Source organism: Mytilus trossulus, chromosome 1 (genome assembly GCF_036588685.1).
Source record: "Mytilus trossulus isolate FHL-02 chromosome 1, PNRI_Mtr1.1.1.hap1, whole genome shotgun sequence".
NCBI lineage: Eukaryota > Metazoa > Mollusca > Bivalvia > Mytilida > Mytilidae > Mytilus > Mytilus trossulus.
In genome coordinates, this window is record NC_086373.1 from 38347512 (window position 1) to 38365041 (window position 17530).

The 17530-nt window shown below is 31.2% G+C and overlaps 1 protein-coding gene across 6 annotated transcripts in view; it reads left to right on the forward strand.

Annotated features, from left to right (window-relative positions):
- LOC134723827 (kinesin-like protein klp-3) overlaps positions 1–17530 on the forward strand; it is a 54975-nt gene that overhangs the window by 12260 nt on the left and 25185 nt on the right. For all 6 annotated transcript variants that reach the window (XM_063587381.1, XM_063587384.1, XM_063587376.1 and 3 more), the window contains one exon: positions 5702–5809. In XM_063587381.1, coding sequence (XP_063443451.1) covers positions 5702–5809 — 108 coding nt within the window. The remainder of the gene's footprint in view (positions 1–5701; positions 5810–17530) is intronic.

Below are 17530 nucleotides of genomic sequence, written 5' to 3' on the forward strand. Positions count from 1 at the left end.
TCTCTTTATTCAAGCACACTATTGAAAATATCTGTCTACAGGCAAAATAATTGAATCTCTTTTTTTCCTTAGACCTAATCCAAAAAAAGTCTCATAGACAATTAATTACTTTATATCAATTAGAACTGTCTTTTTATCATTTTCTTTAAAAGATACAATTTTTTATTCTGAAATAAGCATGTGCCTGTGACCATCCACTGATGTTCAGTACTTCAGTACTTTGATTCTTCTGTCCATTATCAGTACTGTAAGACATGTATCATATTTATAACTCAAATGATTCAGCGCCCTCTATCAGTCAGTGTCCTCTCTTAATGTAGCGCTCAATAGTGAGTCAGAATATAACGACTGGATTATTCTGGTTACATATTTATCTGTGGTTAATCCAGAATGGGAATGGGGGTGGAGTGTGGGGTGCCAGGTGAACCTTCATTTTTTTTTACGATCAATGCATTTGTATTGGAACACATAAATTATTTGGAACACCCCTTTTATCCTGGGTTGGAAAGACCCCCTCCCCCCTCCCCCTTCCTTTTTTTAAATGGGGTTTATCATATATGCTAAGTTTTCAATAGTATTTTGCAGTCAGATTTTGCTTATCAATTTGATTGTACTTTCTAATCAGTAAAGTGGAACAAGCTTTTTAATAAGTCATAGATATTTTTCATCATTTGCTTAAACATGATGTCAAAATATTTAATATCAAACTAGAACATTATTGCACCAAATGCATTAAGACTTTTTCGCTTCATGGATGAACACAGTTCATAAAAGATCAGATAGGGGAGTGACCTAGAGCCCATAAAACTGACTTTTAAGAACTCTGTCATAACTTGTTCAGGGTAAAATATGTAAGGAATAGAAAAAGTAGAAATTGGAAATTCCAGATAGAAAGAAGGATGACCTATTAAACTTATAGATTTGAATTTGTAATAATTACATTAATTTCATACATGAAAAACTATAAATTTGATTTTCAATTCCATGATTAAAAACGAAAAAATAGTGAAAAGAAAATTCCATTTCTCAGGTGATCTCTCTTTCATGGTATGAATAAATTACATTTTTACTTACCACAAATATACTATATGTATTATAATTTTAATATTTTGTATGATGAAGATTATAATATATACTTTAATGTCATTCAAGTGATACAATTTAAGTTAACTTGGTTTTTGAGGTTTTAAGAAAATACCTGTTCTAGTTGTTTGTGTACATGAATACTGGTATGATTGTAAATCAGACCTGCATTGGTTAACTTGGTTTATGAATTATTTTAAGTTCAAATTAAGGTTAAATATTCCAAATGTATCATGGATGTATGTATATCAAGCAACTGCTTATTTCAATGCAGAGCTTCCATAGCCAACCATCTTCACAGAGATGTATGTTTATAACATTAACATTATGAGTTGAGAACCCCACTCCTTGCATTTTATTTTACTTAAAATTTTTCATCGACTAGGATCAACAGTAGTTTTGTAGCAGTGGTTGTTCTTTGGGCACTCTGCCCTCCACCCCGAATTTATTTTATTTATAATTATTTTTTTCTTTCTGAAGCATATAAATCTAGCTTAGATATCTTTAAATTTGAGATTAAGAATTTTTAACTTACATTCAATGTTTAACTACAGAGATGAACATGTGCACATTTCTTTAACTGGTATGAACTGTAAAATTGTTTAAATTACTTGTTTGTTGTTTAAAAAATGATAAATGAAAGGAATTTGGCATAAAAAGTTTCATTTAGTATTACAAACTGAAATATTTTGTTTAATTTCTATTTTGTACAGTACGTATCCATGTATTGCTGGCAATACATAACATTTTTCTAGTTTCAATGACGAAATTAGATATGATACCTACATGTATACATGTATATATATATATATAAGTAATACTAATTAATTAAAATGACAAGATTCATTCCTGATTTTGTGAGTGTTAAAAATAATAATTTAACGATTTTAAAAGGTAGTCTTGCAAGGCACTAGGACTAGGTCATAAGGTTTAAGGTATTCTAGTTCTCATAAAAACATGATAAAGTAGACCTATGATACATGGCATGTTATTGCACTTCACGAACTTACAAAATCAATGTCATAATATAATTTAAAAAACCTTAAGATAAATAAATGCATTGTTATTGATCACTTCTATAAATTACATACATTAGTTTTTAAAGAGTCAGTTACTGGATAGTTTAAATTATATTTATCTTCCATGTTCATCGCAATCTTAAAGGATATATATTAAAAGATCTCCCGCATTTTGACACCTTTGTCAATGGAATCTTGCCCACCACAGATTTTAAGTACATGTACTAAGGAATACAAAATTAAAGGAGTAAGTTCGGAAAGGGCCATATTTGGCCCCAATTATAAAGTTCATAGTAATAAGACAATAAATGTTTTAAGTTGCCTTAAAGACATGATAGAAAGTTAAACAGAACTGTTTTTGTCAAAGTTTAATTCTAACACGTTGATTTTTACATCCAAAAAAGGTCAAGATAAGGGATTATGGTGAAATTTTACAAAATCAGCTAGATTTCAACCAAAAAAAGGACCAGGAAACATAGAGCGCAGGCGTCGACAAGCTTAAGATTCAAATAAGACATGTGAAATGTCTTCACAAACATTATTTTAAAAAATCTTTGTTGTCGACGTATGCGCTCTATGTTTCCTGTCCAATTTCTATGGAAATTCACCCATTTTCATTGCTTTTTCGTGAAAAATCAATATGAGTACAACTTGTGATGTCATAATGAAACGCAGATACGTAAAATTTTCAACAAAAAGGTTATTATCCTGTCTAGTCAATGTATTAGCTATAATTTATCGTGATATTGGTCGATAAATCTGAATTTGAAATTCACGCTAAAAAAGGGGGCCATTTTAGCACCTTATCGAACATACTCCTTTAGAAATTAGTATATAAGGGGTTTAAGGAATGGTATGAAGCACTCACTCGTAGAATTAAGGATTTAACAGCATATGTTTGATTGATTGATTGATAGTTGCTTCCAAGTTAATGCACATGTATTAATATCTTTATAAAGTTAATGTATGCTTTGCCCTTCAGTTGTTTCTTGCTCTTGGTCGGGTTGTCGTTTCCATTCTCATTTTTATTCATCAAATTTCAAAATTCTATTCGCCAAAAATATACTGTCTAACGATAAATTTGACAGTACTCAACAGGTGTCAGCTTGTACCCAACCTTACACTGAATTTTATCAACATTCTTAATGGGATGGCCTGTACCTAGGGTTAATGTATGGACAATTCAATAGTGTGGTACCCTGGTCTACAATAAACTATTTACCTTTGTTCATTTGTATGCCTTTACCATACATGTATTTATTTACTCACAAAGATTATTGGCAGTAAGATTTATATTGCAGAAAAAGTGACATAATACAATTTAACAGGTCTTGCATAATTGAAATGCAGGGTACTATAATTTCCCTTAAAGTTTTTAATGTGTCCGTAAGTGGATTTAAACACAAGCATTCATATTTGCTAATCTGATAAGGCCACTAGAAGGTTTTAGGATTATTATTAAGTAAATGGTATAAAACTAAAGATCAGTAATGTGACAACCTTGTCTCTTATTTAAATTAAAGACTCGTTATTCATTCTTTTCAAGGCAAATTATTTATTCTTTTCACTTGCATTTAGATCTGTGTTACCTTTCAAGTATGTACTTCTGTATTAGTCATATAAAGAATGTTTTAAATATTTTGACAGCATAATAATGTGATGTTTTATGTAGAGCAAAATCTCAAATTAAGTAAGAACTAACTGTTCCAGATTTGACAATTATGGGTAATTTCAAAATATACAATGTATAAAACAAATCTTAAAAGCTTTGACTTATGTCAGCATTCATATTAATATAACAAAGAGTGTGAAAAAGTCATCTATAATTGATAAAGGTGATTGCAAAGACTTTTATGTTATTTTATCTGTGTCTCAAATTCAGATCAAGATGTTTTAAATATTTTGTCATATTTTTCAAACTTATCCATATAACATATATATCAGGGAGCTCCCAGAGGAACATGTTCTGTCCCTTATGGTTAAATATTGTGACTGTTACTTAGGTGATGTGGTGCTAATAAAATATCCATTGAACATACATAAACCATAAAAATAGGTAAAAATATGTATAACAGAAGCTAGGATTTATAAAAGATAACGAACTTGAAAGAAAAAATCTTTCAATTGATGTAATGAAAGGCTATTGCTGTTGGATATTTGCAAAGTAAAATGATCACGTGCAGTAGCTTTTAGAAAGTTTCCTGCATATTCTAACACTGCCAGTAGCTGCTTCGTGCTTTCCTGTAATTTATAATTTACGTTAGGTGTCAGGTGATTACTGAAACTGATAGGTAATCACTTTACCGTTAATTGAGTAGTTCTAAATTATTCATAAAATAAAGAGAATAGTTTATTTGCTAAACAAAAATACCTATACGAAACGTGACATGCAGACATTTCAATTAGAAAATACATGAAGATGTTTGCATTCAGTCATATATATGTATTCAAGTCTTGTCTCAAGATCTTAATTGGTATACCAACATTTGTATAAAATAAATGGATTAATTGATTTTTAGTTGTGAATTTTATCTTTTAACTGTTTTGATTGTTGCCAAATGCCATTTTCGTGATTATGTTGTAAAACGAATTCTAAGTATCAAAAACAGGAAGTTGTAATTTGAAGAGATTGTGTGATAATTTGTAAACAAAAAAATATCACGCATGAAACGAACCTAGTAATGACAAAATCTATGGCTGTTTAATTATTTTATGATTGTTAGGTATAATATTTTCAAATACCTGGAAGTTACAAGACAGAAATTTTGTGTTATTATTTTTAGCCTGTAATTTTATATCGATGTGCTTCTGGGAGAGAAAAAAATTGGAGGCATTAAGTTCCATGCATTTGAGGGAATATTAAATTTCCATGCTGAGTTGCAATATTTTGACATTTAATTTTAGAGTAATGTTTCTATGAAATGGATATGCTTCAAACCTAAAATTTAAACAAAAATAACCAGTTTTTTGTCATGCATATTTTTATCAGAATTATTGTTTTCAGAAATATATAGAAGATAAAGATTTGGATATCTTGTTTAACCATTTTACAAATTGAAAGATAAAAAATAAGCACTGAATACAAAATCAGTCAAAAAAATATATGCACAATCAACTGAGCAGTGGCGGATCCAGGGGGGGGGGGGGGGGGGGGTCCAGGGGTTGGAACCCCCCCTTTTTTTTGGCCGATCAATGCATTTGAATGGGAGCATATAGTTGGAACCCCCCCTTTACTCTGGGTTGGGAACCCCCCTTTTTAAAATGGCTGGATCCGCCACTGCTGAGTCCATTGGGTCACTGTTCAAATGATGTTAATATGAAAGTTAAGTAACCATTATTAGTTAATGGAGGACTGTCTGTACATCTACTAACAAAAATCATTACAGGTACATATGTTTACATTTTGGTTGATCCCTGCTTAGTCTAAGATTGCTTTGTTGTCTGATGGCTCTATTTATAGAACTTGCTAGGGCTTCAGTTACCGGTAGTCCTCAAAAACGCAATCAGACGACAAAGAAACCTTGGACTAATCTCTGATATGTTTTACTTCTTCCAAGACATTTTAATTTATATAAATGATAGTGTTGTATATTTTTTAGAGCCAAGAAGACATAGTATTTGAGACATTTTACCATAGAAGTGGGAGAGAGTTCCAATGCATGTATTTGAATGGTATGAGATTCTACCTGGATGATTGGGGATCAAAGGTAAAAGCTTAGAGATTGAATAACTGCAATTTACGAGAGTCTTACTGTAAATTCAGAAATTATTGCAATGTTTTTATAATTGCGATAAATGTGACAGGGACCTGGGTTATATTCACATTGATTTTAACTGGCATTTTGAAATTTTGTATATGAAAATCGTATTTTAGTCAAAAATGACAAAATCGCAATATCAAATGCACGCAATACTTTCTTAATTTACAGTATCTTATTGGTGATGTCATATTGTTTTATTCCATTGGCATTATAAGGAATCTTTTGACCAGCAACAATCTAATTTAAATAAGTTCTCAGTGCTTGCTCCTCATTTTCATTCAGTTTGTTTTAATGATGGGTGCAGATAACTAATTTTATTTTAATTAGATTGGATAAGTAACAAAATACAATAGATAAAGTTAAGGTAGAAATGCAAATATTTCTTTATCTTTTTTTTCTTAATTGGTCTGATTTCTGTTCTGGTTTTTTTTTTGATTTACATAATGATATCTAATTCTAACTTAAAGTTATGCTTTCTAACATCAAATAAGTCAATAGAATAGGGCTAAGATTTAAGGAATGCATGTCTTTATTTGGTTGTATCTTATTGCACAAGGATTCATAAATGTTCTATGGAGATAAATAATAAATACAGAATAGGTCACATCTTCTTAAGACAGTTAGATATTTAACAGATTCCAATCTCAAACTTCTTTAGGATGGACACATTAAGGCACATGTCAAATTTTATTTAAGTTTTTGTAAATTCATTGGGGTGTAAAAGCGTTGACCGAAGTACATTGTGTATTGTGCACGGTCAACGCTTTTACAACCCTATGAATTTACAAAAAGAAGCATTCAATACTCATAATTACATTTTTTAGCTATGATCATGAAAACACTACGGAAGCCGATAAGTGCCATTCAAAAAAATTATTTTATGTCGTTATTACGACATAGCATGTCGTAATTTCGACATAACATATCGTTATAACGATATCGCTATGTCGTAATTTCGACATAACATGTCGTTACAACGACATCGCTATGTCGTAATTTCGACATATCATGTCGTTTTAACGACAGCTATGTCGTAATAACGACATCGCTATATTTAAAAGAATATGTATTATGATTGGCAAGAGACTAAATGACAAAGAAATTAACAATTATACGTCATCATAATGTCCCCGATAATTATAAAAGCCCCCGCATGGTCAGCTATAAAAGAGGGAAGAAAGCTACCAGAGGGAGAGTCCCCGAAATGCTGTGTGGCATACAGTGTTATTATTCAATTATTAGCTCCCTTGGTAAAACTCCAAATTTCATGTATTCTATTGTTAAATAATTTACATGAAGCTTAATAAGTATATATTTGTTAATTGCATAGCTTTTGCTATTTGAATTCATTGGTTAAAGATATTTATTTATATTGTAAAGTTTAATATTTGCATCGTCGCAAAATCTTTGGTTACCTTCTTTGGATACCTTCAGTGAGAAACTTAAATATGTTATAGATACCAATTTAGATTAACCTGGCCCATAGTGCTAGGGATGTACAGACCGACAAAGTCGTTTAGATTAACAAGATACCGGTCGTAGAATAGCTATGCAGTCACACATGTTGGAAGAATGAAATGTGGAATTAATAGAGGACTGAAATTGTACAACCAAGCCAAGCCAAGCTTTCCATCTCCCTTTAAATAAGCGCAAACTACATGGCTTCTTGGTATAAGGGTATATTGAAGTATTGATAGCTCTTTTTTCTACTTTCAAACGTTGGGCGTGTGCGTATTCCTACAACCCCTAGATTTAAAACAGAATCTTCGAAATTTCATCCGCAAAACAAAATAAAAATGTTCGAAAACACGAACCAATATTAAAACAAATTCAATATATGTTTTGAATTATGTTTTACAGCTCTTGATCATCTCCTAAGTAATATCTAGTATATTTGAGGATTAAAAAAAGAAAGCTATGTGAAAAAAACGGATGTCCCCATCAAACGTTACATTTATGAAAAACTGTTTTAACTCTTATGTATAGTGATCCTATTTCTTATTTTCTGATCTTCTTGATTCTTAACAGGAACAATATGAGTCGGTTCTTTGTGGCGTTAAAGCCGTTATTTTACCAAATTTCATTTGACTCGACTGCATATTATAGTAGAAAATGAATAAAAATAGTAAGACAATAATAATATCTAACAAAAGTACAAATATTTGCATCATGTGAGTTCAGATTTTGCTGATTCAATAAAATCTTCTCTCCACAGTCGTTTTTCAAACGGTAGCCATTTTGTCCAAGTTGATATTTCATTTTTCAAAGCAGTTAAGGCATATTTTTTTATAATTGATCAAAACAAAAGTTAGATATACGAAGAGTAAAAAATGCCAAGATTCTTTCCTTATTAACTACATATTTGGGTCTTAAAGGAATAAAATGCTTCCATACATTACAAAACGGTAGCCATTTTTTCCAAATGTCTGAAAACGTCTAAAATCCTAAAGACGCTAATTTCCGACGTTAAATGTGCTAAAGTTTCAATTAAATGATTATGATAATTAAAACAAATCGTGTTATGAAATTTGGAGAAAGATGTTATTGATTGCTGCCGGAAAAAAAATAGTGCATGTTGCTATAGACTCCGCCCGGGGAAAGAATTTGGAAATGGGGGGAAAATCCCATTTTATAAAATAAATTGAAAATTATGTTATGAAAGTACTCCGAAATAGATCATTTAAAGTCGTCACTTCAGTAAGGTGCAATCACCAATATCAAAACAATTAATACCAGTTCACGGAATGTTTTACTTCGCGATTTGTCCTGCTATTTCGTGATGAAAGTAATTCCTGTACTAGCAAAGCCGGAACTTTTCGTCAATATAAACTTGTGCATGAAATGGAGGTAATTGAAAGACGAATCCCAAACAGCAACGAAAACCGTTTCAATGAATTAAAAAAAAAACGGGATTATATTTTTATTTGCCGTTTTCGCGGACGACCCAGGAGTAGATTACTATATTTTAAAATGTATATATCTGAAGATGACTTGGGAAATATTTCTCAAGCCAAGGTTCAAGTAATTGAAGGGGTGTGTTTCGACAACTTATGTGTCAGAAAAAAAATACAATTCTAATCAAATTTAACCAAGGGTAAAAATGTTGTAGGAATATCGTGCCCAACGTTTGAAAGTAGCATTAGAGCTATTGATACTTTAATTCTACCTTATTACAAAAAGCCATGTAGTATGCGCTTATTTTAAGGGATATGGGATGCTTCGCAGGCAAGTTAGGCTCGCATATTCACATAGTATTGTTTACCCAATCTGTCTATACAACTATTTGACAAAACGTTACTTTCTTAAGCGCATTTCGACAATATATGTCTCTTCAGTGATGCTCGTGGCCAAAATATTTGAAATTCAAAGCTTATATAAAAGATGAAGAGCTATATTCCAAAAGGTTCAAAAAGTATAGCCAAATCCGTGAAAGAAATAAAAGCTTTGCAAGAGGGAGATACATTCCTTAATTTAAAATAAATTCTAATCATTTTGCAACGGCAAATTTTAATAACACAAAAATCCGTATATTCATATAATTTATAAAATATATAAGTTTCTCACTGAAGGTATTCAAAGAAGGTATCCAAAGATTTTGCGACGATGCAAATATTAAACTTTACAATATAAATAAATATTTTTAACCAATGAATTCAAATTGCAAAAGCTATGCAATTAACAAATATATACTTATTAAGCTTCCTGTAAATTATTTAACAATAAAATGCATTAAATATGAAATTTGGAGTTTTACCAAGGGAGCTAATAATTGAATAATAACACTGTTTGCAACACAGCATTTCGGGGACTCTCCCTCTGGTATCTTTCCTCCCTCTTTTATAGCTGACTATGCGGGGGCTTTTCTAATTATTGGGGGCATCATGATGACGTATAGGTGTTAATATCTTTTGGCAATCATAATACATATTTTTTTATATATATAGCGATGTCGTTATTACGACATAGCGATTTCGTTATAACGACATAGTGATGTCGTTATTACGACATGATATGTCGAAATTACGACATAGCGATGTCGTTATAACGACATGTTATGTCGAAATTACGACATAGACATGCTATGTCGTAATTACGACATAAAATATTTTTTTTGAATGGCCCTTATCGGCTTCCGTAAAACACCAATTTTATAACTTTTTTATTCAATTCACCTGTGCACTTTATTGTGGGACCACATGTTATCATGACTGAAAAGTTTTATTGAGTGATGCAATTGCTTGAGGAATATCATGTGATGTGCAGTTAGCAAATCAGAATAAAGTATTATAATAAAACATACATCTAATGTAATTATTTAAAGTTCAAAACAATAAAATGAATTGTATAAAATCAACTAAATACATAACTTTACCCAAAATTAAAATCAATAAACACTTTTGACAACATCCAACAATTTTAAGTTTACATTTTTATGAATGATTTGTGGTGTCAACTAAAAAGAGGTCATAGTTTTAAATTGGAAAAGTAAATATAATCAACTTGTTAAAAGATGTAAGAAAATGTTCTTTTGTAAACAGTTTGTACCTCAATAAATTTGTTGAAACCACAAAATAGCTGTGTCAATAACGAAACTGTCGCCAGTTATTCTATTTGTCGGCTACTGTACAATGTTTGTAAGGAAGTTGTAGTAACATTGCTTAATCTGTGCTTGCTTGTATACAGACAAGGGTTTATTTGACACTATTTCTGAATGTAAATATCCATGAAAATAAAACTTCAAGGCTACATGACATATTTACACTATAATTTCGGTCAAATTTAGAAACAGGATGTGTCAAATGTAACATATACCTTGTATGATCTTATGTCTTTGGTAATAATTGAAGTATAAGTACAGGATTTAAATAGCTGTACCACATTTATTTGACTCCAATAAATACATAAAATGTATTACAGAAATTACCAAATATTTTGGAAAGTATAACATACCACATTAACCACAAACAAAAAGTAAAATAATACAAATTCTAAACTCCAAGGAAAATTCATAACAGAAAGTGCTTTATCAAATGGCAAAATCAAAAGTTCAAAGGCATCAAACAAATGGAAGACAGCTGACTCCTCTGTATTAAATAGACCCACATTGTAATAATAAATACCAATAACAATGAAATACCTCTGTCCAGATAACCTAACTTGGTCAGGGTTCTCACTAAGGATTTTTTGAAGGTGAGTCCAGCAAGATATTTTATTGCAAGCAATATGATTTATTATTTCAAGGCTTTATGACTTTAAAGGTCATTGATAGGTGAATGTACTATTTTTTTAACTATTTGACAGAAATTAAATGAAGTAGAACCATTTTATTTTTCATCTGAAATGTTTTTTTAAGTTATAACGAAGTACTTCCCATGATTAATATGTAAAACACATTAGCAAATGGATATGTCTGTCATATTTTGTCTTTTTTCTTCATAATAACATGTCTTTAGATTTTAAGTTCTATGATGAATAGATACAGATTTATTACATAGAAAAACATTTCTGTAGTTTCATTGCCCACTTTTTAAATTGGATCATTTAATATTAATTTTGACACTTTTAAAACTTGTGTAATCAAAAGATTTATTTACCTAGTTCAAATCAATGCACTTTATGATGTAAATCTGAAAAAAAGTAGACCAGGAATTTTTCAAATTATAGGTGAAATGTTTAGTTTGCTTTTTTTTAAGCCAATTCTTGTGGTATTGAAATGTAAGGTCAATATTTTATATTTGTACGATCATTTAATTTTCTCAAAAAAGAATACTTTAGTAGAAGCAAAAAATAGAAATAAAAAAACTTTTGAGTTGTTTTTATAAAGTATTGGTTATATGTCTCTATCTGAAAAAAAGGAAGTGAACAAATTATGAGATGAACTCAACAGTGATTTTTTTAAATTTTGGGAATGATAATGTCTGTGCCATAGTCTGGGACAATTAAAGGCCTGAAATAACATTGTGTGGTTATCTTTTGTAAACTCTAGCAGAGACATATATGCATGTCTCTGACTCTGGAAAGCATATTTTATGTGAAGAGCGAAGGGGCCATTAAGTTTTACCCTTGTCCATCTGTACATACGTACATACAGGCATTAAGTTTAACCCTTGTCTGTCTGGCTGTCTGTGCGTCTGTATATAAATCCCAAAATTGGTTTCCGTTCTCTAACTTGAGTTTGCCTCAACCAAATGTCATGATACTTATACACAATGCTTATTACCACAAAAAATAGATCAAGTATGAATTTTGGTGGCATTACTTTAACTGTTCTAGAGTTATGCCCCTTTATAATTTTATAAATTTATGTTTCTAACTCCTTGACATGAACCTGACATAACTTTGTGTTCCAACTTATGAGCCTATAACCCCTTAAAGAATCATCTAGTAATCTCAAGGTCAATTAGCAGTTTGGTAAGTTTTGCTTGGAGAGATTATTCAACTTCATATTGCACCAAAACTGAGATGTCCCTAATACTTAATATTTTTTATTCAAATGATATTAAATCTTACAAGAGTGCACACGCTGAAATGTCTTGCCTTCTTAACTAATCATTGATACTATGTTGATAGTCCTAAATATAAAGCTTTATTACAACTGTCACATAAACTTGACATTAACCAAGAAAACTAAACATTGATCAATAAACAATGAAAAAGAGGTCAAGGTCAGATGAACCATGCCAGACAAACATGCTAACGATTCTTCCATACAACAAAAATAGTTGACCTAATGCTTATTAATTAAGAAAAACAGACCAAAACACAAATACTTAACAATTACAGGTAGCAATGAACAGTGAAAACCAAGGTAAAATAAAACCTGCAAGACTGACGTATAGATCATAAAATATTTCCATACACCAAATATAGTTGACCTATTGCATACAGTATTAGAAAAATAGATCAAAACTCAAAAACTTAACTTTGACGACTGAACCATGAAAATGAGGTCAAGGTCAGATGACACATGTCAGCTAGACATGTACACCTTTCAATCATTCCATACACTAAATATAGTAGATCTATTGCATATAGTATGAGAAAAACAGACCAAAACACAAAAACTTAACTATAACCACTGGACCATAAAAAATGAGGACAAGATCAGATGACACTTGCCAGTTAGATATGTACACCTTACAGTCATTTCATACACCGACTATACTAGACATATTGCATATAGTATCTGAGATATGGACTTGACCACCAAAACTTAACCTTGTTCACTGATCCATGAAGTGAGGTCGACGTCAAGTGAAAAATGTCTGACGGGCATGAGGACCTTGCTAGGTACACACATACCAAATATAGTTATTCTATGACTTATCTTAACTTTTTGAGTTCTTCCACCTTCTAAAATATAAAGCTTTTAAGAAGTTAGCCGCTGCCGGATCACTATCCCTATGCATAGCTTTCTGCAACAAAAGTTGCAGGATCAACTAAATGAATCTTCAAAGAAATTTGATTGTGTGTTTTTGTTGCATTTTTGGGAATAAATTTCTTTAAGAAGTTAAAGCTCAACTTAGATTTTCATAGTTATTATCTTTTGATGTGAATTTAAATTAGATTAAAAAGTCCATTTAATGAATAACCTTTATTTTAACCTTTTGTGTCTTTATGAAAGTAAGAATAAAGTGGAATTAATCCAGAGAGTTGTTTGCATCAGAACCATTCAACCATAAACAACGTGACAGGATATATTCCAATATTATCATAAGAAATGAGCAGTGCAATAATAGTTTTAAGTAAAATTAACTAGGTACATTTTAAAAGAATATCTTTTACTAGTTATTGATCATAGAGTAGTCGGATTTTGAACCTCGAAAGATTTCATATTTTGTTTTTGTTAGCATGTTGCTTGTCAACCCAACTTGAAAATTTGTAGAGACTAAGCACGACTCATTGATTAATAAATTATAAAGATCAATACATATCTCTTGTTTATAAGACCAAAGTTTCCTCTTAATATTGTTTAATAAGTTAAACTGGACAACAGCAATGTGTGATAACTTATTTAAATTTTCTAGTTGCAATGAAACTTCAGGTGTGATTTTTAAACATTGATGATAAGTGTTAAATGACTATAAGATAGTTCGATTTGATAAGTCAATGAAAAGTTGTTTGTCAAATACTTCAATGTAGCAAACTTTACTTTTGTTAACATTTAATCCACATTTTCTATATAGGGAAATTCCTGTCCCAATTCATGAATATGACAGTTGTTTTCTATTCCTTTGATGTTTTTGAGCTTTTGATTTTACCATTTGATAAGTGACTTTCTCTAATTCTTTGTCAATTTATCCCTTTCTGCACCCATTGTTTAAAAACATTTAATCAATGTGTGGTTCGTTTTATCTCAGTTCTTTATTGGTTAAGATCCGATTATGATGTTGAATATTCTTGATTTCCTCTAAATTTCCTATTGTGACGGCATGAAAAAAGGCGACCATGTCTGATGACGTCACATAGAAAGAACACATATTTTTGCAGATCAGTCTCAAAGAAGCAATAACTTTGCCTGCGTATTGTTTGAAAATCATTAGAGAACCAGATTTCACCACCAAATCTCGTGTAATACTATGTGTATCCACTCTCGACAGTTAAATTTTAAATATTTAACTGTCTGGAGTTGATAAATATCGTATCACACTCGATACAGTGGTAAAATCTATATTTTTCCAGGGGCGTAGCTAGAAGAAACGATGTGGAAGCAACTACTGCCGAGCGGAGCGAGGCGAAAAAATTTTAGGACCCTATTATGCAGAAATGTTTTTTCTTACGGTTTTCGGTCATAGGACGGTTAAAAGAAGAGCTATATGTAGATAAAAATTTATGAATGTAAAACTATTAATAAATCTTCTGAATATAGTAATACATAAATAACAAATATTTGTGATGCAGAAATTACTCAAAATTGTCCAAAATCTGCTCTTCGGGTCTGGGCAGAAACAAACTTCTCTATTACTTTGTCAACATTCACACTGAAATCCCGATGAACATGCAGTAATCATGGTAATGCTATGTAACTTTCGTTGTTCATTGTTGATCGTACATTTGTTTTCAATTACATACGTAGTACCGTGACTGATAGATCTCAGGGCCATCATGGCATGGTAGCACTCGCGAGATGTTATAAACCAGCGGTACGTGTTCGGCATCGAGCGACCTCCCAATTGAATTTGTCAAAATTACATGCTAGGTCAGTTTCGTATGTTTCAGACAATATTGAGATTTGTTCATTTGTGATATTTCCTACAACACGATGAAGCCGTGAGATACAGCACAAAGAAGCGATTTTCTGATAACTTGACGCGACTCCACTCTCCAGTTGCCTTATCATATTTATCATATGGTCTATGAACACAAAAAATAATGAGACTTTCCAATACTGTTTTGGAGTGCTTGCAGGGTGATTGGCTCCGGTAGTCTGTCAACCACATCGCCTCGGCATATTTTCAACGATATCGAAGGGATCTGATAATTCTAATGCCGATTGGTACATCTCATTCGAAACTGATGAACTGTACACTGTAAAATGTGCTCCAAAACTACATATCTTAGAATAGACTGAGTATTGCAAATTCAAAAGTAAAAATCTTAAACAAGATACAAGAAACCTTCCGATTTTGTCATAATCTCCAAAAAAATATTTATTTTGAAACCAAATGTCGTTATCTAATGATATTTCATCAATTAAAAAAGTGACAACATAGGTGTTTCCTTTAACATTCAATTTATAAATATTTTTTTTTGCCATTTCTTTTTTTGCATGCCGAATCAATGAGCATGCAACTTCGGAGCTACGATCTTTTTCTGAATGAACAGCTTCAGCAACACTTAAACTTATATCCGGGATAGACGGAAAAGACACCAACAGTCTCCGATTCCGATTGACCAACTCATCTCTCTCTCTTCTGCTTTTTTTTTTGTGAAAACGACGTGGATGCACGTGCTGTCGTGCCTCCGGGTAGCTACGCCCCTGTTTTTCTGTTTTGAATTTTCCATGGAGTTTGATATTTTTGTTATGTTACTTTTTACATACTTATTTAATTTGATATTTTTAGGTCAGGGCACTAAGGATCTTCAAAACTCATTTCTATTGATGTTCTGTCCTGATAATTTTATTATTTTAAAAGAGATAAATTTCAATGTTAAAATTCCACCTGTAAAAACTTGAATTGTGGGATATGCTGCAATGAGGCATCAATCCAATGACATAAACATGCCCTCAATATTGGACAAGCATATTAAAATATGTCAAGCTCTGAATCTTTCTGACTGCAGTCATCCCCAAGGTTGCTGGACATTGGGCAAAGGCCAGTAAAAATTGGTTTTGTCTAGTTAAGTGATGTGCATAACGTGATAAAATGACCAGTAGAATTTTTTATTTTGTCCAAATCACATGTGTTCGTGTCCAGTAAGAAAGAGTCTTCTTGTCCAGTTAAGGGCATACGATACAGTTACAGGGGAGGTAATGACGTTGCTAACGTAAAATGTTATTTTCGCAACGTCAAACTGTGACAAATGGGGAAAAGATGCATTTTTCGACTGATTTTTATCATTCAAACTGATTTAATTTGAAATTGAGTTCATGGACCCCTATTTTTCAAAACAGCAATTTGTTTCATTTTGCAGGGAGATTATGTCACCCAAATTTTATAAAACTGTAAATACAGGATTTTTTTTTAATTTTGATAAACATGCAGCCAAAAATGACGTATTTTCCTTAATTCATGAACATTTGATAAATATGAGTTATTTCTGAATAAAAAATGCATAATTTTTTATAATACTTATAAAAAACAGAAATTACCGATTATTTAACAAAAAACAATTTGTGTTTATCTGTTATAACAAAAAAGTTATGTCTTTCTTTCGAAAAAGAAATTAAGGCCACAAATCTGAATTTTGAGCAAATATACGAAATTTCGACCTCATTTTACTCAAAAAGTAGCACATGAAGCTATATTTTTTATTGCATATTTGATTTAATCAGGTAAAAAATAGCCTATATTCAAATTTTCAAGAACTTGTAAATACAGGATCAAAACTGTATCGTATGCCCTTAAGAAGAATGGTTTACTGGACTAGATGTCTAGTTGATTTCTGAAAACGTAGAAACCCCCAGGCTGTAGAAAAACTAAGGAAAATACAGGATTAAATTCAATGGAGGCAACCAAATACATGCCATCAGTGCCAAATTTCCTTCAGGGCAAAAACTATAAAAGATATCACTAAATACTAATTACCTATGGTGTTCTTGACAGGCACACACATATATTGCTGGGTAAACTTGTTTTTGGCCCTAAATTCCTAAAACATGTTAGTGAAAAGGGAAAATCTTGAAATCAAACCTTTCATATTTTCGTTGGTATAAACACTAAAATGTTTCAATTAACAGTACACACTAAATGAAAGCTTGTCATGGGTATAACATGTTGTTACCAGGCAAAGTCTTCCACTTGGAAAAACCTTGAAAAAATGGTCTACTTCAAAGATAGCATCTAACCAATGTAAACCATATTTTATGAATGACTTAAAATTTTAGTGAACTAGGTCATGGTTGTATGTTTAAGTCAAAGAATGTTGATATTGTTTAAATTTTAAAAAGATGTAAGAAAATATACTATTGTAAATATGATATTGAATATCTTAGGTCATAAGTGT